Source organism: Natator depressus, chromosome 6 (assembly GCF_965152275.1).
Source record: "Natator depressus isolate rNatDep1 chromosome 6, rNatDep2.hap1, whole genome shotgun sequence".
NCBI classification, from domain to species: Eukaryota; Metazoa; Chordata; order Testudines; family Cheloniidae; genus Natator; species Natator depressus.
In genome coordinates this window covers 47,571,233-47,596,018 of record NC_134239.1, presented here as the reverse complement: position 1 = coordinate 47,596,018, position 24,786 = coordinate 47,571,233, and the positions used below count along the sequence as shown (strand labels likewise).

Sequence of the window (24,786 nt, the reverse complement as noted above, 5' to 3'; positions counted from 1 at the left end):
AATGTGAGACCTCACTAATCACACTGGACTTGTACTAAACCCCAGTGATGCTTTATTTTATCTCCACTTAAAACCCTACCTTCCACATCTCTTTCACAAAAAAGGACCAGATAGGGCTATTTCTTTAATAGGCAGGAATGTGCACCCCATATTCTGTTAATCCCCTTTGTGGATCTAGCCCTGTGCTGCATTGAAACAGCACCAGCAGTTGATAACGTTGGCCCTTGTCTTTAAAGTGCTTTGAAACTAGATGACATTTTCATGGGGCGGTTCTTTTGGCTAAACCTTTGGGATTAACTTGTTTATTCCTAGACTTTTTAATTTTAAAATTCTTTGAACATAAGATTTGATCATTTACTGTATGGTAATGAGGGTTGGTAGGAGACTGCTGTTAATGTTATCCGAGTCAGAAATATATAATCTATGGCTATGTGTGCCTGTGTGTATGTAGCATATTCAATGAGCATTTGGTGGGATTTTGCTTTACACATAACACACAATAAATACAAATATTCCCATGAGGATCAACTCAATGCACTGTGTCTAATTTTAGGAATATTGTGAATCTCAATAGCCCTTTATGGTTTGTTTATCAGTGAGATAGGCATGGCATTGTAATGCATGTTTTTGTGGGGATGTTTGGTGTGACTAACCCTGTCAGCCAATAATGAAAAACCCGTTGCTCAATTCTAATTATGGTATTTGCTGTTTAAAAAAAAAAGAAAAAAGTGTTCAGCTGTTACTGTGGTGTCTCCTTGAGTCATACTCATGAGAGCCTGATTCATAGTAACCTCTCCAAAGGAAACATTCAGAGGCAGCAAATGTCTGATGAGTTAGTAACTGACAAGGAGAGGGTGGGAGAAGTTCAAATTGGAAATTGAACATTTATTTTAACTAGAAATTGTTAGTGAAAATTAAAATGATCTGAGGAGGAAAGCCTTTTCTTCTACAATAAATAAGTCAGAGAACAAATCTAAATCCTGTCGCCCTAATTATTCACACATTTTAAAAATACCTACAAGCAGTTATGAACCTGTAGCTAGTTAATAAAACTCCATCTTCCTATTCTGGGCTACTGTCTCAATTAAGGGAGACATCTGTTGTAAATGCTATGCTGTGGTACTAAGGTCTAGGAGGAGACACATGGATAGAAATTCTCCCCCCATTTACTATTTCCTGCCTGCCTATCCTAGGGTGACCAGATCATAAGAGTGAAATATGAGATCACATTGGGCGAGTGGGAGGGCGGGGGGGTGGAGAAGAGACAGACACAGGTGCACAGCCCTGACTGGAGCCAGAGGCACACTGGTCTGCCGGGCCCTGTGCTACCAGCGTGCCCCTTCCTGTTGGGGGTGGGCCCATGCTGCGCCACACAGCTCCCCTGCCCAGCGCCCCCTGGATCCACTATGCCCAGAGCCCCCCTACAACCCTTCCACAACAAATGCACAGTGCTGTGCGCACACACACCCCACCCAGCGCTCCCCTGCTCACAGCCCCACCATAGTGCCCAGCACCCCACACAGAACCCCCCACTCGCTAGTTTCCCAATACACACAGATTTTCCCTTCCTCCCTCCCAGAGCCCTTCCCCACAGCCCCACCACCACAACTACACAATGCCCCACACAGACCCCCACTGCCCTGACACACACAGATCTCCCCCCCTTCCCAACACCCCAAAACACACAAACCTCCCCCACTGCCCAGCGCTCTCCACACCCTCACAGCCCAGCACCCCCCACATACCTCCCAGACACTCACCTTCACACCCTGCCCCCTTCCCTGGCCATACTCACCAACCCTGCTGGGAGGTCTCTGGCTCCTAGGGTGAGAGCGGCGAGGGGAGTCTCCAGACTCTCCATGTGCTGTGCCCACCACAAGCATGAGCTCTGTGGCTCCCATTGGATGGGAAAAGTGCCAATGGGTGCTGCCGGAGCTGTGGAGTGGGGCCTGCAGGCGTCGGCAGTGCGCAGAGAGCTCCTTGCCCCCCGCCCCACCCCGATCCTAAGAGCCAGAGGGACCTGCCAGGGGGCGAGGTGGGGAGTCCCAGAGGTGATTACATGGGATGGCTCCCATCCCGGGAAGCATCCGGCAGGCAGGTCCCTCTGGCTCCTAGGGTCGCGGGTCGGGTGGGGTGGGCGGAGGGCTCTCTGCTGGCTTCTGGCACCTGCAAGCCCCGCCCCTGCAGCACGCGGCGCTCCTGCCAGCAGGCGGGCACCGGGAGCTGCCCAGGAAGCGGTGAGTGGCGGCGCCGTGGCTCCAGTCCGGACGGTCCCGATATCAGGACAAAGGGCATCCCGACCGATGTAAGATCGGGATGCGGGACAAGTCCCCTAAAATGGGGACTGTCCCGATAAAATGGGGACGTCTGGTCACCCTAGCCTATCTCCTGATCCGTTTGATGAAAGGGAATAAATGTCCCCATTATTCTTTGGGAGAGCAACTTTCTGGTCCCTATTTTCAACTGCTTGTGGTGGTGGGAAAGTGTAGCCCTCCAGATTGCTTTATTGGAACATTTCCACTGGCAGTGCAAACAGCTCCTGCCTTTTGGCACAATGGAGTTATATCAGTGTATAGAGTTACAGATGGCAGCTTCTCAAATGGCACTCTAACAAAGTGAAACTGGGACACCGGCTTTGGACTATTGTATTCAAATTAAGTGGTTTTAAAGCTAACTAAAAAAGGTCACGTCAAATGTATCTGGTCTCAACTGGAAAATCTAAGCAAAGCATTCCAAACCAAGCTCTTACTATTGGTTCTTCCATCGTTAAAAGGGGCTTAATCTGCATCTTCCAGGATATACCCATTTTCTGACCCATTTGCTCCTCTCTGTGCCACATGTGAGCAACCGCTCTGGCAATGCATCATTGCTGCCCTCCTCCTGGCTCCAAGAAAAGTGAAACACATCTCTTTATGGAGCTTATCATTGCTCTTCTAAGTAGCATCCAAAAGGAATCAGCTGAGAGCAATGTGAATCCTTTCCCCAAGAGTTGATTATATGGCTTCCAAAGCACTTGATTCTTGCCGGGCTAGGAATGACATGCTACAGTTATATATGGCATCAATGTGATGGCAATACAGAGAAGGACCATCCTGCTATTTTCAAAATTTACTCTGTTTTTTGAAATTCTCTCTCTAGACCTTTACCAGGATAAGGGCTATAAACAAACATGTATTTTTCCTAGTTAGTACAGTAGAGTGGAACTGTCAACCAGCGTGCCAACTCACTGGCCAGTTCACCAAAGAAAGCTCTCAATAGCAGCAGAATTTCAGTCCCGTTCTTCAGAGATGGGTTCATTTATCAAAGCCACAACAATCCATCACAAAGCAAACAGATAAAACAGGTCCTTTCCTCTGACCTAGGATAAGGTAAACCTGCCTGTAGGTCTCTCACCAAGCTGCTTGCTGGCTGTTTTTCTGAGGACCAGGTCACCTTCGGACCTGATCCCGGGCCTCAACGCTGCTTGAAAGGACCAGCCACTTTGTGACAGGATTCAACATGTGGACATGGTGTAAGTGTTTTGAGTATCACCTCAGAAGTGATATCCACATTCTCCAAGGGTAGAAGGTGGTGTCATTTGGATCTACATGTATGAAGTTATCTTCTGACCTCATGAAACGGAACAGCCCAATAGGTCTCCTAGCTGATTCTTTGAGGACTCCTTTTTTGTCTGTAGAGATTCTCTGCAGCTTGTTTAAACTAATGCTAGAGCAAATTGTTATGAATGTGTTTATCTCAGGCTGATAAAACAGAAGAGAGAAAATCATGAAATGATGGGGGTAAGTTTGTTGGGGAACTGTGCTGGGGAACTTGCAGTTTACATAAACTTCCCCATATTGCATAGACAGCAAAGGAGACATTCAGTCAAACAATGACATGCAGTCAATTAATTATTACAGGTTTGCCAAAAGGAGGTAAACTAGTGTTTACGGTTATGACAGTCAAGCAGTTTCACAAGAACGGTCATTTTGGAAAGCATTGTGAAGCCTAGAAGTTCCTGGCATATTTTCACAATTCATCAAAGAAAAGAAGAAAAGCTTCCAATTTTAAAAAGTACAATTACTTATTCATTCTTTGTTCCTTTCCCTTGACAGACAATGTCATGTATTTGTTGACTTTAGAAGGTTATTTCTCAAAACCTTGTTCGTCTCACGCATGGTATTTTGGCTATGAACTGCAACACGTTGAATATTTCCAAAGTCAATGTTTATCTGACACACCCCTAATTCAAACCCAGTGAACTGAAAGAAAAGAAAAGATACCATTCACAGTTTTCTTTGCTTTGTTTCCATATAAGTGGAGTCCTAGGATCATTGAAGTTAGAGATGGTGGGGTGGAGGGAACTACTATGACTCTGAATCCATCCCCCGGCAAGAGCAAGTTCTGAGATTAAACTGATGCTGTACCTGACTGATCTCAGGCACAAAGGCATGCCTTGGCCGCAGTGCTTGCTCACTGCTATATGTTTTTGAATAAAATAAGGAAACTCTCCACAATGTTGTTTATACTATGCACACATTACTGACCCATTTTACAAGAACATGCTGATTTATATAAAAAAGCAGTATGTCATTATCCAGTAACTTACTTTTTGATTTATTGGGGGGACTGAAAGGGAAATAAATTGCCTACTTAGAATTGAATGTACAATTCACAACAAATAATTTATCTGATTAATTTAAGAATTTTAATTATTTTACTTCCTTGCAGAATAGCCCTGGTCAGATTGTGGTTTTCTCAGATGTATTCGATTTTGAAGTAGTAAATTAATTTGTTTTCAATTTTTTTAAAAAAATAATCTCTATATAGTGTTCCTGACTAGATCTCTGCAGGTATTTAATATTTGCCTTTTGTGCTTTGTTTATTAGTTGTAAATGGATGGATAAGTCATATGGCATTTCTGTTTTCTAATTGGATGAGTGTGCAAGTAGTTCCACTGCAAATATTCACACATCAAATTTGCTTTCTGCAAACATTTATGCTGGAACAACTGAATTAACAAATGTATGTGAACAATTAATTCACTTACAAATCTGAGCATATGTTATTGAAATTTTCTTAGCAGTGTATTCCTAGCTCTCTTTTATTGCTGTTTTTTCCCAATTATTTGACTGTTTTTGAACATTTGAAACCATTGTGTGGTTTAAAATATTTTTCATGCATCTCAAAATTAGCAACCATTGTACAGGTTTTCTGCTTGTTTACGGGAAAAGGAAAAGAAGCATTAGGAATCATGTTTGTGTAATAGGGTACAAAGACTGGCAACAAGCAGCTTTTAAATGTACTCTGGGAGGTTTACTCAATGAGCCTAATTTATGTTATGAGAGCAAGCAGTGAATGTAGAGTGAGGAATTGTTAAAAATGATCCATGACCTTGGTAATGTTGCATTCACAAGAGTCCTAAAAAGCACAGAATTCTATACTCCTTCCAGTTAAAAAAACAAAAAAACCAAAAACAATTGCAGGAGGTCTGCATATAATGGAATAACTTTTGTTGTAGCAAATGAGTGGTTCAGTTAGATTTTTTTTTAAAAGTAGATCTGTATTTTTCACAAGAAGCTTTATTAGTTCAGCTGGTTGATTAAAACAATACTCATCTCATTTAAATTCCCCTTCGAAGCATTCTTGCCCCACTGGCATGCATTATTGATGGTTTGTATTTCTTTGACATGAAGTTTTAAATAAAAGGTAAAGCAGCATTTTTTGTAATTCTACAAGCAATCATAAAAATGGATTTCAGTGTACAGAATAGCAGTTGTTTACTTCTTTTGCATAATATGCTTCTCTCCCTGGCATGAAAAAGTGAGAGCCCCAAAGTGGTGTAAACATGACAGGACAGGAGGCCAGTTTTGTGTATCTCATTGTGGGATACGATTAAAGATATGAAAATCATAGTGGGGAGAGATGAAAATGACCTGTTAAACCATTTAGTCTGTTCCTTTGTTGATGTAGGATTGTTACTCTACGAGTATTATTTAGTGTTTTGTCCAGTCTAGTTTTTGCTGAATCTCAAATGACGGTCCAAGAACACCATAAGTTTGATTTTGTATTATTATTTTTCCATTTTTAATAATAAAACAGAAAAGAATATTCTGTGCATGCCAGACAGTGGGAATGCTAACAATCAGGTTCCATTGTGTTGTGTATCAGTGTTCTCATACAGTTATGCATGTGAATTCTCCACACTGTGCCTATTTTAATCTCCTGATTATTCACCTACTCAGGTATGTATTATGTATCTGCATGAATTGCTTTGTTTCATCTGTTTGCTTTGCTTTTTTTGCTATATAGTTATTCAGCTTTGCTGTGCAGTGTTGTTTTGTAAAGAGGTTTAGGTATCGGAAACTCTTTTGGAGCAGAGTAGTAGTGAAGATTTATTGGCATACTAAGTGTGAGAGGGGAAATAAGTTTATAAGAGCAAGTCTTTAAGGATTTTTTTAAGTTATGAGGGTAAGGAATGGATGAAGGGGATTATATAGGAATATTCATACCAAATCAGACTAATAGCCCATCTAGTCTAGCATCCTGTCTCTGACAGTGGCAAGCACCATATATTTTGATAACGGTACAAGAAACTTCTCAGTGGACAGTTAGGGAATAACCTGCCCATAAGGGATAGGTATCACATTTCCCCTTTTGACCTGAGCAGCTTACCAATATTTGGGGTCTTGTAGGTTATATATGTTAGGAAGAGGTATTAATGATGGAGTCAAGTATTTCTTGATGCGATCCTGTTTATTTAAAAAGAATGTACCCAAAATGTTTCCATGAACACAGTAGGAATCGAACAGGAAGCAGTTGCCTTATTTCAGAGTTCCCAGCTTGCCTTTCCAATCAGCACTGGTGCTAAGTATAAGCAGCCTAAGCAATTGCTTAGGGCACAGAGCAGCTCAAAGTGCCCCCCTCCCCCACTTTCTCTTTTGGTTATAAGAACTTGCCTGTTTTAGTATTGGGGAAGGGGAGGCACCAAAATATTTTTGCTTAGGGCCCCCAATGGACTAGCACCGGCTCAGTTTCCAACCAGCTCTTTGTCCAAAAGCTTTTTCTCAGGGCCACTGAGTACTTGGCAGTACTTCTCTTCCAACTCCATGGCTTTCCTGCAGTCTTCTCTTTTTGGTTTCTGGCTGCTTCTTGCTCTGTCTTGCTACTTCTGCCCACAAACACCGCCCCCCATCCCCACTTCCACCAAACAACCTGTAGGGGTATTCAATCTACCCACATAGCTCAGCTTCTGACTGGCCTTGCAAATGGTCTGTGTTTTGAGTGATGGGTCTTATAATTTCAGCTATTTTACTCCAAAAAGGAGCTTAGTTGCTTCTTAAATTTATCGTGAAGGAAGGAGGCTATCAGTGAGGTTTCACCCAACTCCATCCTAACAATAACCTCCATCACTTGGTAGTTGGTTTATAACCCAAAGCAAGAGTGTTTGTCCATTCTTTCCAGATGATGTTTCATCCTTTCTAATCGGCAATGTTTCCGCCTCCTCCCTTGTATATCTTGTCACCTTCTTTTCTCTGGAATACTCTTGCTGAATGAGTTAGCTTAACATGCAGTAAATGAATCAAGTATGTAGATTACAAGAAAGTAGAAAGGCCGGTTAAGGAAAAGTGCTCTGTTGACTGACGCATATGGTATTTGGTGTCTTTCTCTTGTTTGCCCATCACTGGAAGGTAATATTGAACATGTGGGATCCTAACTGCATATAGTGATGTGATTTTACAGGTGAAAGTTGAATGAATTGTCTTCAGAGATGATAAAGCATCATGTGGTGTTTCTGACACAACTGTGCATTTATACTAGCCAGTGTGTTGCACCAGCAAATGGAAACTATGTGAAAACTGTATTAATAGAACCTGCGCCTCTTCCCATTTTCTTTCAGTTTTCTGATTTTCACACATACTGGCGTGGTGAATCAGGCCCACCAAGTTCAATGAAAACATGGGATGTAGTAAGCATAAGCTAATGAGTTGCCGATGCTTGCTCCATTTCTGATTTGTGCATAGCGTGAAGTAGCAGGTAAAGATACTATTCCCTCATCACTCACATTTCAATGCTCCCCACTCCCTCCCAGCAGACATCCAGGGGAGAACAGATCCCAGAATTAGAGCTGGTCAGAAAATGATGATCCATAGAAATCTCAGTGTTCTTCAGGAACTTGGCCATTTTGATGAACTTTGGATAGAAAAATGCTTGGCTTCCTGCCATCTCACCTCCCAGGCTCCCTGCCAGATTTCCCCCCCAAGAAATGTGGAATTTCCCCCCAGCCGGAAATAGCTCTGTCCAGAACACAGATCAAAAAGGGTACATTATTTACCTCTACCAGTCTTCCTTTTAAATACAAATCCCAGAGGTGCTGAGATTAAGATTGTATTGTTAATGCAGAAAATACTAATGCAGATTCTAACACAAGTACCAGGTGTAAATATGTGGATTTCTAGCTAAAACCTTCCAGTGTTTTGTAAATTAAAAAGAAGTCAGTGCAAAGTTCAGGTTTAGGATTCTATTCATTATACAAGGATGCTTTATTTAATATACTTCAAGCCGTAGTCTCCTTAGTTTGTAATGCAAATTTCAGTTGTTTCGTTACAATTAGGTATATTTTTGTGCCGTGCAATTCTGGCTTATTCACAGCAGCAGCAGAATTCAATGGTAGAATCAATCTTAGTTCTTTAAAGTCCTTACACATTTAAAAATGTCTTTTTGTTTGTGAAGGGGTCCTTCTTTGTGGCTAGGTCTGGGTATTAGCTCTTGCCCTGTCTGGTGCTCCCTTCTATAAATTTCTCACACTGTGGCCCCTCTCTCTCTGTGACTTGGGATGCTCCCTGTTTGTGACTCGGGCCTCCAGCCAGGCCACTGTACAGTCCCCACCTTCTGGGGTAACAAAGTCCCACGAGAAAAGCTGTATGGACACTGTCTCAGATGGTCTCCTGTTCCAAGACTTTAGGTCCTTGTGCCATTTCCCCAGTGGCTGGTCGGGGAACTTCTGGGATTCTAGCCCAGGGGACCCTACGGCTAGCAATGAAGGTCTGCTCAGTCTCAGACCCTGTTGCTGTTTCTTTGGGCTCCTTCCTACTCCATATCTCAATCTCCTTGCCTATCTCTGGGATTACCACCAGAGATTCCTCTGCTCCCCATGGCTACCTCACCCTTCTTGGCCTCTTACCAGACTGCCCAGTCCAGGGCAGGACCCTGGGGCTTACTGTTCCCCAGGATCTCCTCCTTTTCCGTAGTCAACTCCCTTCCCCCTCTAAGGAGTGACTTCAGACCCCCTCCCTGCAGTCTTTTCGGGCTCTCACTTCCTGGTTTAGAAGAACAAAAGAACAGCCATACTGGGTCAGACCAAAGTTCTATCTAGCCCAGTATCCTGTCTTCCAACAGTGGCCAATGCCAGGTGCCCCAGAGGAAATGAACAGAACAGGTCATCATCAAGTGATCCATCCCCTGTCACCCATTCCCAGCTTCTGGCAAACAGAGGCTAGGGACACCATCCCTGCCCATCCTGGCTAATAGCCATTGATGGACCTATCCTCCATTAATTTATCTAGTTCTTTTTTGAATGCTGTTATAATCTTGGCCTTCACAACATCCTCTGGCAAGGAGTTCCACCGGTTGACTGTGCATTGTATGAAAAAATACTTCCTTTTGTTTGTTTTAAACCTGCTGCCTATTAATTTCATTTGGTGGCCCCTAGTTCTTGTGTTATGAGAGGAGTAAAATCCTATCCCAGCTCCTCCCCCAGTTCGGCTTCATCTACCATTAGGTCTTATCCAACCTGTTTGGATGAGCTATTGCCAGCAGGAGAGTGAGTTTGTGTGTGTGTGGGGGGGGGAGTGTGTGAGAAAACCTAGATTTGTGCTGGAAATGGCCCACCTTGATTATCATGCACATTGTAGGGGGAGTGGTCACTTCGGATGAGCTATTATCAGCAGGAGAGTGAGTTTGTGTGGGTATGGGGGTGGGGGAGTGAGAAAACCTGGATTTGTGCTGGAAATGGCCCACTTTGATTTTCATGCAGGTTGTAAGGAGAGTGGTCACTTTGGATAGGCTATTACCAGCAGGAGAGTGAGTTTGTGTGTGTGGTTTTTGGAGGGGGGTGAGGGGGTGAGAGAACCTGGATTTCTGCAGGAAATGGCCCACCTTGATTATCATACACATTGTGAAGACAGTGGTCACTTTTGATGGGCTATTACCAGCAAGAGAGTGAGTTTGTCTGTGGGGGGGCGGAGGGTGAGAAAACCTGGATTTGTGCTGGAAATGGCCCAACTTGATGATCACTTTAGATAAGCTATTACCAGCAGGAGAGTGGGGTGGGTGCTATTACCAGCAGGAGAGTGGGGTGGGAGGAGGTATTGTTTCATGGTGTCTGTGTATATAATGTCTTCTGCAATTTCCACAGTATGCATCCGATGAAGTGAGCTGTAGCTCACGAAAGCTCATGCTCAAATAAATTGGTTAGTCTCTAAGGTGCCACAAGTCCTCCTTTTCTTTTTGCGAATACAGACTAACACGGCTGTTACTCTGAAACTTATCCAACCTTGGTTCCCCTTCAGGTGAATAAGGTGAATTTGCACCTTATGACCCACATTACCCTGCTTACACCCCATCACACTGTTGTTAAAATGTTTTCCTCTGTAGGCATCTAGGAAATACAATTTCTGGTTTGCTGTTTTTGGTTTTTTGGTTTTTTTTTTTCCAACAGCAAAGTCACTCGTATAGTCAGTAGGCAGCATTTGTTTCACTGAGATGTTTGTCACTGAGACATTTCAACCTGTTTTTCTTTCAAAGTTCACAATAACGCTGGCCTAATAGGAAATGCACATCCCATTTAATATAACTTGTAAAGGTGGAAGTGGAGGACAAATGAGGGAAAGCCATGAAATATATTTCAGTTCATGAGTGTTATGGTCAACACAATCAACATTGTTTTGCAGAATTGATACCTGAAAATAAAAATAAGCACGTGTTGTTTCATTCCAAGAGAAAAATAGTAAGAAGTGCAAATATTATTAATGAGACTGGTAGTCACCCTTCAGGCAGTGCCAGTTCTAATCAAAATAGCTGCACCTTACCTTTCTGCATTGACATCAGATTGGCAACAGCAACAGGGAGTCTAGGATGTCCTTACTCTTTTTTCAGGATTCATCAGGCAGGGAAGAAGGAACAGTTAGTGTTAGACTTGGGGGTTGATTTGGGATTCTCATGGAGAAGGAAGACATAAGTCTTGTACCTGCAGTTTGATTCTGAAGGTACTTCTGAAATTAGTAGGCCTGATTCTGCTCTCACTTGACACTGGTTTTATACCAGTATAATTCTAGTAACTTCAGTAATTTACATTGATAAAAGATGAGAATCCAACCCACTATATGTAGATTCTGCCCTTCACCTCCTGAGAGACATTGCCCAGTAGGAGAGGAAGTAAAGGTGGTTATGAACCCCTTTTGTACATGACCATGTTTTGCCTACACTGGGGGCTAGCAGAATCCTATTATACTAGCTCTAACTTACAGCAGCTTCCCTGTAGCTGTCAATGGGATGCTCCATAGCCCATAGTCATAGACATGAACAGTATGGTCACCCCTCCTTCCCCCCCAGCACCCCTTTACGTTAGAGGCTGTGAGGGAGGGCAGCATAGGGCTGCATACACTGGACCTATGCAGCTCCTCCTGCACATAGGAATTTTCCCCTGGGCTCCTGGGAGCCCCTATACGTAAGGCCCTGTGTAAATCGCAATTTTTTTAAAAAGAAAATTCACAACAGGGTAAAATGAGTATTCAATTTCATAGACTATCCATGAAATTAATTTTGAAACTAAATCAGTTTCGAGGAATATGCACAGAATTAATTTCACAATTAAATTTAATCAATTTTACAACTAAAATTGTTAGTAAACACAAACATATGTATTCCACTAAATGTTCAGCTATTTCTGTGTATACTTTTTAATTAAAAAGTTTAAGTATCATTAGTTGGTTCACTTGTTCCTCTTTTATGGGTTGCCTTTGCGCAGTAAGAACTGCCCATACGCCAAAACACTACGCTTGGCATCCACAGAGTCAGGGACAACAGACAAATATCACTTGGCCAGTTTTGCAATGTTGGGAAAGCGTGGTTCTGCAAACTTTCGAAAAGCAGTTAGTGAAAGGTCACTGCTGCATTCCTTTGTATAAAACCAGTAGCCTTCTAATTCAGTTTTCCAGCTTCTGTTGAAACGAGTTATGGAATCCAGTGGGAAGGCATCCAAGTTTAATGTACATGCTTGAATGGGATCAAACACCGTACCGCTTTTAAGGAACCAGAGTGCTGGCTCAGTGAAACAGGGTTTTCTTTCACTCATATCAGGGAGATAATAGTTTGAAAACTTATCAGCAATTTCAATAAAAATTTTAATAGATTGGTTTTGAATCCCTGCTGTTACTCACATTTATATGCTTGATAAGTGTTAATTAAGTCAACTTTATTTGTTTTTTATTTTAAGCTTGACGAACATGAATCTCATGTCTGTCAAACAATTTGATTAAATTAACAAACTCTTTGTCATACCTCACGATGAAGTTGAGCTGTATCTGTAAAATTTCTGAATTGTCCAGCAGATATTTCAACTCCTTCAGCTTCTGTGTTTGGTGTAATTTTAATTTCCTCCTCCACAAAACTTGAGTAAAAAGTAATGTAGTATGAATGGTATTCAATAGCAGCATATCAGCTTCCCCATCTCACCTAAGAGGGCAATTTCACATAAAGATTTGATCCCACAGCCTGGACTATGATTTGCAGATACTCTTTAAAATGCTATTTTCTGCTTGGACAATGTTTAAAAAGCTTTTTGACAGTTGCTGGTGGCTTGTCAATGTCAGGGAAATGGTCAGGCGCTGCCTTCTGCTAATCAGGCCTAGTAGTTGGAGCAGAGGTCAAAGCTGAGTGGTCAGAGCCCAAGGACAAGCCAAGTCAGTACTGTAGCCAGAGTCCAGGTGCATGCCAGGGGTCAAAGCCCGCATGGTCAGAGTCCAAGGGTCCAGAGAGGGTCAGGAAGTGGAGGCAACCTGGAGCAGGTCAGTAACAGGGTAGGGCAAGGACAAGACTGGTACAGTCTCTGGCAAGGCTGGGGAAGGAACAGGATCAAGAGCAGGCTGGGAGTTTTGAGAGTTTGATACTGTGAGGCAGCAGAAGGGTTCCAGGATGGATAGTGCTGTTGCAGACTGATCTGCAGCCTGTGGGGTTGGGGAAATACCTAAGCCGGAGGGTCATCTAACCCAGACTTTGCTCCTGGATAGGCTGCATCACTGCAGGCTCTGTGGGAAGAGTAAGTTAGTGCCTTATTGGTGACTCTGCACAGCTCTGTTGGAGGAGCATCTATTGAGTGAGCAGCCCCTGGTTTGGCTGTGGGTTTGCCTCACCAATTGATCTTCCAGACGTCAGTAGCAAAAATATGTGAGAACTGCAGGTGAACTGAACGGCTAGCCAGTAATCTCTTAAACACTTGATTGTAAGCTTTTGAGGAAAAAATTAATGCATTGATATTATCAATATCCACCCTACAGGTATTCAAACACTTCACAATAGTGCAGTGTGCAATGGTGTTGTAATTAACAGCCTGTAAGTAAATTGTATCAGTGAGGACAGCTTTCATTTCCAAGTCAGATGCATTGTCACCATTTAGGTCTTTCTAAACAAATAAAATATGTTACACATACTGATCTTGGCATCAGTCAATATGTCAGTGACCAAGGAGGCTTCACCAATTACATAATTTGCTGCTTGTCCATGCGGCAGCTTTAGGTAAGTGTTCACGTCTCAGCTGATTTAGGGTTGCCAACTTTCTAATGGCCTCAAAATGAACCCCCTAACCGTGCCCACTCCCCACTCACTAAATTCCCCCTCCCTCAGTGGCTTGTTCTCCCCCACCCTCACTCTCACTGGGTTGGGGCATTGGGTTGGGAGGAGGTGAGGGCTCTAAATGGGGGTGCGGGCTCCAGGGTGGGACCAGAAATAAGGTGTTCAGGGTTCAGGAGGAGGTGAGGGTTCCGTCCCTAGGGTGTGGGCTCTGGGGTGGGCCTGGGGATGAGAGGTTTGGGGTGCAGGGCTGGGGGGTGGGGGCGAGGGATTTGGAATGTGGGAAGGGGCTGCAGGTTGACGTAGGGGGTTGGGCTGCAGGAAGGGGTGAGGAGTTCAGGGGGTGGGAGGGAGCCTGGGCTGGGGCAAGGGTTGGGGTGCAGGGGGAGTGAGGGCTCTGGGCTGGGGGTATGGGCTCTGGGGTGCAGGAGGACGCTCTGGGTTTGGGAGGGTTGGGGTGCAGGAGGGGATACAGGCTTTGGGCTGGGGCCAGGGATTAGGGGCTTGGAGTGCAGGAGAGGGCTCCGGGTTTGGGGGGGCTCAGGGCTGGGGTTGGGGTACAGGCTTACCTCTGGCGGCTCCCGGTCTGTGGGGCTAAGGCAGGCTGCCTGTCTGTCCTGGCTCCGTGCTGCAACCCAGAAGTGGCCAGCAAGTTCGGCTCCTGGGGCGCGAGGGGGAGGCTCCATGGCGCGCGCTGCTCTTGCCTGCAGGTACCACCACCCCAGCTGCCATTGGCCAGAAACCGCAGCCAATGGCCGCTACGGGGGCAGTGCCTGCAGACGGAGCAGTGCACAGAGCCGCCAGGCCATTCCTCCGCGTAGGAGCTGGAGGCGGGAAACGCCACTGCGTCCGGGAGCCTCTTGAGGTAAGCGCTGCCTGGAGACTGCACCCCTGCCCCCACACCCCTAGCCCCAGCCCAGAACCCCTCTATCCCAGCCCAGAGCACACTCCTGCACCCCAGAGCCCTGATCCCTAACCGCCCTGATCCCCCTCCTACCCACCGAACCCTTCGGTCCCAGCTCGGAGCCCCCTCCAACACCCAAAACTCCTCATTCCCAGCTTCACGCCAGAGCCCTCACACACACACACTCCAAACCCCTCAACTCCACCTCCCAGCCCGGAGCCGCCTCGTGCACCCCAAGCTCCTCATCCCCAGCCTCACACCAGAGCCTGCGCCTCCAGCCAGAGCCTTCACCCCCTCCTGCATCCCAACCCCCACAGCCTCAGCTCAGAGCCCTCTCCTGCACCCTGAATTCCTCATTTCTGGACCCACCCCGGAGCCCTTACCCCCTTCTATACCCCAACCACCTGAGTCAGCCTGTTTCCACCCTAGATTGCGTTTAGGGATCAACAGCACTCTCTGCTGCAAGTTCACACAGCACTCTCTTCTTCTGCATGCACACGGCACTCTTATGCCGCACGTGCGGAAGGATAGAGCACACAGGCGTGAAACAGCTGAGCTGTACAGTTTGTACAGTGATTATTTTGCCTGAAATATTTTATTAAACACATTTTACTTTTTTATAAGAAAATTGAAAAAAATCATGATTTGGGGATATTTTCCTGATTTCCGTGCACTCAGTGAACTTGTGAGTGTCACAGGTCCCGAACCCATACACCATTGGCATTAGCATGCAAGGGCCAAGCTGGGGGCCAGAATCTGTCCCAAAAAGTGTTTAAGTGCTGTTCTTCTAAAGAAAGAACTGATCTTAATATAGAAATGGGGCCTTTACAGATATTTTTTAACATGACTCTTTAAAAAAAAAATAAGTCTCTCATGTTTCCTTGTTTGGAATGAGAACAAACAGACTTTAGAGGTCTGGTTCTCTTTTGACCCTGTTTTAATGTAGTATAGTAACAGCTGGTACAGTTATCTCTCCGAGAATGAATACTTCCTGAGCTACCAATGCCAACCATTAGTACAATGTTTCAGGAAGAAGGAACCAAATTAATAGTGGGGATGAACATTGTAAACTGTAGTTTGTTTATGAAGATTCTGAAATTAAATTGAATTCTACCGTAAATAGATAACCAACTGTGCAACATTAATACAGATGTCCCAGATTACCTGGCTGTGAGTCTAGCAGCTATGTGTATAGAGTACTCTATCTGTTAGCTTGATATTATCTGTTTATCATCAATAAATTTATACGAAAGACAGACTTTGTTTTAAAAGCAGGTAGAAATGATTTCTACCCTGCCAATCTCCAAATATGGAGGTAATGATCCTGATTCTCACTTATATTTGTGTAAAACTGGCAGAAGTGAGGAGATCTGCTTGTGTGGCCCACACAAATCTCTAAAAGCTCTGCCATTGTTTAGCATTACTGTCATTTAGGCCATGTTTTACACTTGTGAGCTTATTGCAGCACAGCTGTATCAATTCAGCTGCGCTGCTGTAAGATTGTTCATGAAGCTGCTCTGTGCCGACGGCAGCTGTAGCTATGTCAGAAGGAGAAGCTCTCCAGCCAACGTAGCGTCGTGCACACTGCCAGTGAAACTTACGTCACTCGGTTGTTGGGTTTTTTTTCAAACCCCTGAGCAACATAAATATTTGCAACATATGGTAGCATAGATATGACCATTTAGTTTTGGTGGTCAGGCACATGCCCTGGTTTATATAAGATTCAGCTCAGGGTTTTTGGTCCTCTTGGGTTTACTATTTCAGATGTTACCAGACTGTAAAAACAACAAGGAGTCCTTGTGGCACCTTAGAGACTAACAAATTTATTTGGGCATAAGCTTTCGTGGGCTAGAACCCACTTCATCAGATGCATGGAGTGGAAAATACAGTAGCAGGTATATACATAGTACATGAAAAGATGGGAATTACCTTACCAAGTGGGGGGTCAGTCTAATGAGACAATTCAATTAACAGTAGAATACCAAGGGAGGAAAAATCACGTTTGTAGTGGTAATGAGGGTGGCCTATTTCAAACAGTTGACAAGAAGGTGTGAGTAACAGTAGGGGGAAATTAGTATGGGGAAAATAGGTTTTGTAATGACCCATCCACTCTGTAGTCTTTGTGAGTTCATAAATTCATTTACTTTATCCAGGAGTCCTCAGGGTTCATTTTGAGATATCAAAGTTTCACCCTAGCATTTTCAGGGACTTTAAAACTAACAGGTCCAAAAGAGAAAGGTGGTGGCTACTCCTCCTCATCTGGTACAGGAGTTGGTTCCACAAGTGTCTGGACTCCTCCCGCTCCAAAGAACTGTAAAAGAATCATGGGCCTCCTTTACAAAACTCTAGGCACTGGGCTGCATTCTTTGACTACTGCTGAGAGAATAAAGAGGGAGATAGAATCTCTCACAGAACATATGTAAGGCACGGGTGTGTTGAACTAGCAGTATTGGAACTCTTTCGTTTTTGACACTATACACCTTCACTGAAATAGGATGACTGTGTCTTTTAATAGGCTGGATACCCTTGAGAGTAAAGTTGGAATTTAAGGTTGACTTGGGTACCTTTATAAAAAACAAAACAAAAAACAAACAAACAAACAAACCAAAAAACCACCAACCAAAGGACAAAGTTCAGATGTCTAGATTTTTTGACTTTATTTGTTTTGAGCTGAGATAGATCATAGAGGGTGCTTTTCCCCTTTAATTTTGTCCTGTATGGGAACAGGGAACAATATTGGGCTCATCAATGGAAGTTCCTTAATAGGTTTTTCTTCTTTTTGATGACACACTCTGGAAAGGTTATGTGTTTGACAAATAAGTTATCTATCCTGAATACTGTATTTACTATTGTTAAAAGTGATATAGTGTGTGATGAGCAAAACTTGGCCCATATATAAAAATATATTTAAAGTCTTGTGGTTTAATTGCTTGATTAATATTTGCTTGGATTTCAGATAGAGATTTATTTTAAAGGAAGTAACTGTAATTACAAATCTGTAAGGGAATTTAAAATCAGTTTAATGGACCTTGTAGATCCCATGCACTAGGACTTATTAGAGCAGTTAAATCTCATGCATCAGGGCTTATTAGTTAACATTTAAAAGGAACTTCATCCATAGAAATATTCCTTAGAAATGAATCTTTAAGGTTTCTCAATAACAGAAAAGGAATGGCAGAGGGAAAACACAAAATCCTGAGTTTGAAAATAGAAACCAATTCCATAACCTTGTCAGTGCTGCAAAATATTTAGTTCCATGTCTGATACTCCATTCATGCCATAGCATGTTTAGAAGCATGCTATAGTTCAGGGGTTCTCAAATTAGGGGGCCGCACGGTTAATACATGGTCGGTCGCGAGCTGTCAGTGCACCCCAAACCCCACTTTGCCTCCAGCATTTATATTTGTATTAAATCTATTTAAAAATGTTTTTCATTTATAAGGGGGGTCACACTCAGAGGCTTGCTATGTGAAAGGGGTCACCAGTACAAAAGTTTGAGAACCACTGCTTTAGTTTTTTCCTGAGCTGTGATGTCAGTTTTTTCAATAGAAAAAAGCCATACCCCATAGTAAGCAGAATACTTGATCTGCACAATGCCTTGAATTGTAATGGTGCTAAATTGTTTCAAACAGCTCACAAAGCAGGGATCTTCTGTCCAAGGTCTGAAAATGTGAGAGGTTGTTATGCATGGACTAAGAGATGGGATTCTCATTTTTAAGTCTGATCAAATACCTACAATTTAGTTTTTATGTATTTCTTTTCCTCCTAATAGATTTACACGGATTGGGCTAATCACTATCTAGCAAAATCTGGTCACAAACGATTGATCAAGGACCTACAGCAAGATGTGACTGATGGAGTCTTACTGGCTGAAATCATCCAGGTTGTAGGTGAGTGAATTTCTCTTTTCGTGCCATGTACACGCCAACTTTGTCAGAGCCACAGCTTGTTTTTTCACATAAATATGGGGAAAATAAATAGAAACTGTATGGAATTAAGATGATAATTCTGCCTCACAGGCTTTGATAATTAATTTGATAAAGCCTTATGTTAAGGGATTGCAGAAAAATATTTGACGTTCTTGATAAGATCCCCTGACACAGCATTATCACCCAGGATAGCTGAAGGGAAAAAGCAGCTGATGAGCTTTTTTCTGTTAGGTGACTTGTAGCCTTGCTTGTTATCTTTTTGTTATCTTTGTTCCTGTTCGCTTTTTTAGACTGGTCTGGAAATAATTCACCAATACAATGGTGTGTTATATTAAACCTGCCACTTCTGGTTGGATCAGAAAAATCCCAGTGTGCAGTTAGGATTAGGGAAGGACATGATTAGTATATGGAAGAAAAGAAACCCTTAACAATCTGTTTTAAAATAAGGAAGTTCATTTATTGTCAGGATGGCCCCAGGCGCTAAAGGAACTGATGTCAATGGGAGTTGAAGGTTCAGATTGGGCCCTGTGCAGGGCTCCACATTCCCCCTGTTCTGGGTTCTTCATTAGTTCCTTTAGAGACTCATCCATCTGGTATTTAGGCTATCACAAAACTATGGAGCTATGGAGAATGACAGAATCAGGAAGTCCATTAATAGGAATTAGAATGACTGTTGTTGACAACAAGACTGACAGACTTGAGATGCAAATGTAGAAGACAGTAGTGAAGTAACTAGACACCAAAGCTTGACCAGTTATTTCTGTTACAAATGCTGTGCCAAAGAATTAGAGCCCTGAGTTAAGTTTATGAATGTATGGGTCAGATATTCAGCTGACATAAATTGCCATAGTTTCTATTGACTCTAACTGAGGTAAATTGATTTTTACCAGATGAAGATCTGGCCCATACATACTGAACAAACAACATATTCATTGCTGTCTGAGCATAGCACTCTGAAAACTATCCATGTAATTACATATGTATAAAAATTTCACATGAATTACTTATGTACCTGTGTATAACAAAACTCCATCCAATATCTATGTAACGGTGTATACCAACACAAATATTTTAATGGGGAGATTTTCAGAAGCATAAGGCGGAGGAAGGCACTCATCTCCAGTTGACTTTCAATGGGAGTTGGGCACCTACCTGCCTTTTGTGCTTTTTTAAAATCTATCCCTACATACATACAGTTACATATATGTAACAATGCTGCAGAAAATCCTGGAGTAGAAACATGCATATCAGAACACTACCAAAAACAGTGTATCAAATACTTGCATGCATATTTCCATGTGTGAATGCTCCCATATGTTTAAAATATATCCCTGTGAAAAAATTCAGAAGAGTTATTGTTTACTAAAATGCTTGATTTAATTCATCTTTGCATGTTTCTTCTTTTTCTCATTGCTGCTTTAGTATTTGGATTTAGAGTTTTAAGACACAGCTGTGAAAGGTTAATACCTAAGGTGAAGGATTTTCTTTTTCTTAGATTTTTTCCAAACAAAAGAAAATCCATGTTTAAACACACAAATTCCACTTTAATCCCCCAAATTGGCACTGAAAGGAAAATATTCATTTGCATCCCTTATGTACTGGCCTTAGGCAAGCTGCATCTCATTGTCACATTAGAAGTGGTAACTTCCACACATGGAAACAGCTTCAACTGCAGCTATAAAACCATGACCTATCCTCATAAATAAGGATTTGTACTATGAAAGCTTCTGAATGGTAATTTCTTTTTCCCTTCTGCATGCAGTGCTCTCTGTTATGTGTGGTGGTGGGGTACGAGAAAGCAGCAGTACCACAGAGACATCTCTGTTATTTTATGGGCATTGGTGGTGTATTTAGAGATTATCCCAGGTTAACAAAATCTTTTCAAGTGAATTTGTTGATTATGAACATTCCTTTTGGTCACTGCATGAGTTTTGTATTCAAGACTTAAATTGCTGCTTCAGTGCTAACGGTGATCTGCAAAGGGAAATATGTTTGTGCCTTTTTATGAAGAAAGAAGAAGAGCTTTTGAAAGGTTTTCTGTTCTCTTCTGAATTCTCTTTTCTGCCTTTTTTTGTTTTAAACATTAGAAATACAGGTCTTGTCTTCTCTTTTTTCCCCTAGGAAATCCTGTAGATGATTAGAGAACTGGTAGGATTATGCCATCAGAGATGCCATGTAGTTAAACCTGATTAATTAAGAAGAGATGTAATTTTTATTCCGCTTCAAACTCTGTTTTTTGTTAACATCAGTTTAGCTCAAATGCCTAAATAGCCCAGCTGAGAGAAGCTGTTGTTGTTAAGGATATAACGCCTCTGCCCTTTTGGGTAAGGACTCAGAAAGCTCATGATCTACAATGAATCCTCCAGCAAAACAAGAGAAAAAACAAGCTTGACATGTCTGATATTTCTAAGGAAAAACAAGCAGAACAAATCCTAAAAAAAATGTGAAGCCTTTGTTAAACTTCATAAGGAAGGGGAAAGGGCAGAAGTGCCTTTTAAGACCTTATAAAATCTGAGCTTTGTATTCTTCTTGTTGAGAGAGTTTGCTAAACTACCAGCCCTCCTTAACAGGCTTAGATTTTCTTCCTGTGGCACCTTTTCCTACAATTCTCCGAGTTGGTTAAAGTCTTCTTTTTTAAAGTCTATCATCCTTTTTCTGCTCCGCTCACTCCTTCCTTTCCTTAGAGTTGTGAAATCTATCATTTCATGATCACTTTCATCCAAATAGCCTTCAACCTTCAGATTCACTACCAATTTTTCCCCTTTCTCCCCCCATTAGTCAAATCAAGACTAAAATATCTGCCCCCCAGTTACTTCCTCCACCATCTGAAACAAGAAGTTGTCCCCACTGCATTCCAAGAAACATCCTATTAGTGAGATTATCTCTTTGCATGTTGAACACCCTGGAGACAGTCAACTGTCACCACACATCAGGGCCATCAGACTGAATTATTATCAAGGTTTACAAGGTCCCTCGTTCTGTGTACATTCCTATCATTCAAAACCAGATGTATATTTCTGGAAAGAAAAGAAATCTGATTTAGGAATTTATAACTTGGTAACTTTCATTCACTTTTTATTATAACTTAGCATCCATATTTTGAAACAATAGGCAATTCTAAAAAATATTTGAAACTTGATAGGGATAAATTTGACACCTAAGAGCACAGATATGTAATCTTCAGATTTAACTACTAGCAATAGTGTGCTGAAATTATTTTGTGTGTTGCACAGTGACAGTTTGTCATAATATTCTCAAGTCAACTGGGAACTTTATTGACAAAATGCTAGGTTATTTTGGTTCAAAGCTTGCAAAGATTTACACATCTGTGTAACTTCATGTATATGCATAATCCCACTGCAGTCAATGGGACTGCTCCCATGTGTTACTGTTTGCAGAACCTGGATGTCAGATTGTAAACACTTTGGGTCAGGGAACATGTCTTTTGGGGCCAGGACTTACAAACAGTGAAATGCCATTGCATAGGCCTTTCTTCACTTGGCCAGATAATGGTACTGGTACTCTGAAAGGTGGAATATATACAGTAGTGTTGCACTGGTATGGGAGCACAGAGTTAAGATGTACATTGGCACTGATGATTTTGACATTGTGAATAAACCAACATACTGAATGCATGTCTACACACACACACACACACACACACACAAATACAAAGTGATATCAAGTCTAAATGGCAAAGAATCACACCTGAGAAACTGAACTTAAAAAACCGGAACTGGCAATCAAACTTTTGGCTTTTATTTTGTTTGAAGTTTTTACTGAGAGATCAGTGGAGCTGCCAACATAACCAAAAGGTGCTTTCCCCTCCTTGTCTCTTGGCCAACCATTTTTAAAAAAATTAGATACAACCACCACTGAACTATTTAAAAATGGATCAATTTACTGAACATAGGTGTTCCAGGATAATTATGATTCACCTGTGATAGGGGAGGAGCTTCAAGAGACTCTTAACACTACACACCTGGGAAAAGCTCCAAGGGAAAAGAGAGAGAGTTTTCCTGTGGACTGTCAATTTCTTCTATTTATCAAATCTAGCATTTTTTTAAGAAGAATGTAATATGATATTCCAAAAGTTACAAATGTAAGGACTGATGGAACAGAAATTCAAGTCCTTTCATTTAGGTACTGGAAAGGATTAAGTTGTTTGCTAAAATGGTAGCTAGCTTGAAAGATTCTGTGTTATATCCTCACACTACCCTGCACTACTTATAAATCTCTTTTGTTTCCATGATTGAAAGTCTATGTTAAGATGACAGATTTCTACTACCATACTCACTAAGTGGAGCCCTTCGATTGACAAAAGTATGCTCTACACTTACAAGGATGGGTCACTTACTCTTGTTGGCCTTTTATCGTCATTTTCTATAATATACTTTCACTTTGTACATTTTGTAGTACATTCTCTCTATCTTCTATAGAGATCTAAGTATTCGGGGTCTGCTCCCACTGAAGTCAATGGGAACTTTGTCATTGACTTTAATGGGAGCAGCATCAGACACTCAGTCTACTTTTAGAAAGCCATTTATTTAATAGCACAGAGTTCTTGGTATCTTAGTTTTCTTGATTGAAAGCAATTGCAATACTATTTTCCAAGCATGGTAATCTTCATAAATAATGGACAGTAATGTCCTCTTTTGCCAGACTGCTGCCTCTGTCACGTTAGTGATCCCTCAGTTAACGCTGTTGCTTACTAAGGGCTTGTATGTTCCTGGAGTTATTTAGGAATGGCTATTCAGGAATTTTCACCTGGACATATGTCAAATTAAACTAGAAAACAACTCCCCTATTCCAGAATAAGTGTATCCAAATACACAACCTCTTTTATTCTGGAATAACTTTTTATGTGTAGAAAAGCCTTTATTACTCTCACCTTTGGGCCAGAAGGTTGTGGGTCTATGTTCCAAATCTGCATCTGGGCTCATATACAGTCAGGAAATGACAGAATCACAATTTATCCTGTGACTGAGACATTAAGCAAAGATTTCTTCTGCTCGAGTCTGGATAGCTGTCCAGGTAAAAGTTTTAGCACTTTATGAACTGTATTGGCCAACATCCTTTTAAGAGGAAAAACAGGAAGAATTGTTGTAAGATCCAAAGATGTGGCTGAGGCATTGATTAATGCTTAATAGCTTTGTAACAAAGCTCTTTGCAACAAAGAACTTAACTCATTGTACAGTGTGCTGGGTTACTTTTTGTATAAAAGGTTCTCTATATCCACCCATGTTCTGCTCTGTATGGTCCTTATCCAAGGCAGTTTAGAATCATTCCTATCATAACTTTTCATGTAGTGTATTGAGTGTCATTTGTTGAGGATTTTTATTTTTGCAGGGAATGCATATCTATATCTGGGACACCAGCAGCTGCCTGACCAACAGATTTAAAGAACACTTTACAACACTTTGTGGTAGAGAGACCCTCTTTCCTCCTCATGTTTCCATATACTTTAGACTCTAATGACCTGTCTCGCAGTATTATAATGTATGTGCCACAGAAGAAATAAAACCAGATCTTCCTTTAGGTTCCCTTCTCTCTCCTTTGATTCAGATTCTATCTATGAAAAAATGACTATTTCTGTTCATACTACTTTTATCACTGAGTTAAGCTGCTTTTGCTATGTCTAGCTTAATAAAGGGGAAGAGAGAAGCCATCAAACATCCTCAAGTGTATACATCAAAAGTGGCAAAAGTCTGGAAACATTTAAAAATCTCAGGGTGAAATTCATTTCACTCTCATAAAACCAATGTAATCTGACTATATATGGGTAAAGTGCCATGGGGGAAAATGGTGAAATATCTCTCCAGCCTTGGAGCTGTACTGCTATAAGCCCATAGTGTACAATGTTGGTTTTAGAATAATTTTAGGCCAAGCTAATGATACAGAGACCCATTCTGTGCAGGGAAGAGCCTAGGAAGAAAATGAAAGCTTGATGGCGCTGCAGTAAATAAAGGTTAACGGGAAAGACCCATGTAGTCCGGATTCTGAGGTTGCAGAATTTGTGATGGAGTTTACTTCCTGCTGAGAACTGTGCTCCAGAATTTGAAATTGTTTCAAGCTCTTATGGTTGCAGAGAGAAGCTCAAAATTGTGAATTCTATAAGAGATGCAG

General features: G+C 42.0%; 1 protein-coding gene across 3 annotated transcripts in view; it reads left to right on the top strand.

Annotated features, from left to right (window-relative positions):
• Positions 1 to 24,786, top strand: part of NAV2 (neuron navigator 2) — a 354,826-nt gene that overhangs the window by 102,151 nt on the left and 227,889 nt on the right. For all 3 annotated transcript variants that reach the window (XM_074955205.1, XM_074955203.1, XM_074955204.1), the window contains exon 2: positions 18,504 to 18,621. In XM_074955205.1, the coding sequence (XP_074811306.1) occupies positions 18,504 to 18,621 (118 nt within the window). The remainder of the gene's footprint in view (positions 1 to 18,503; positions 18,622 to 24,786) is intronic.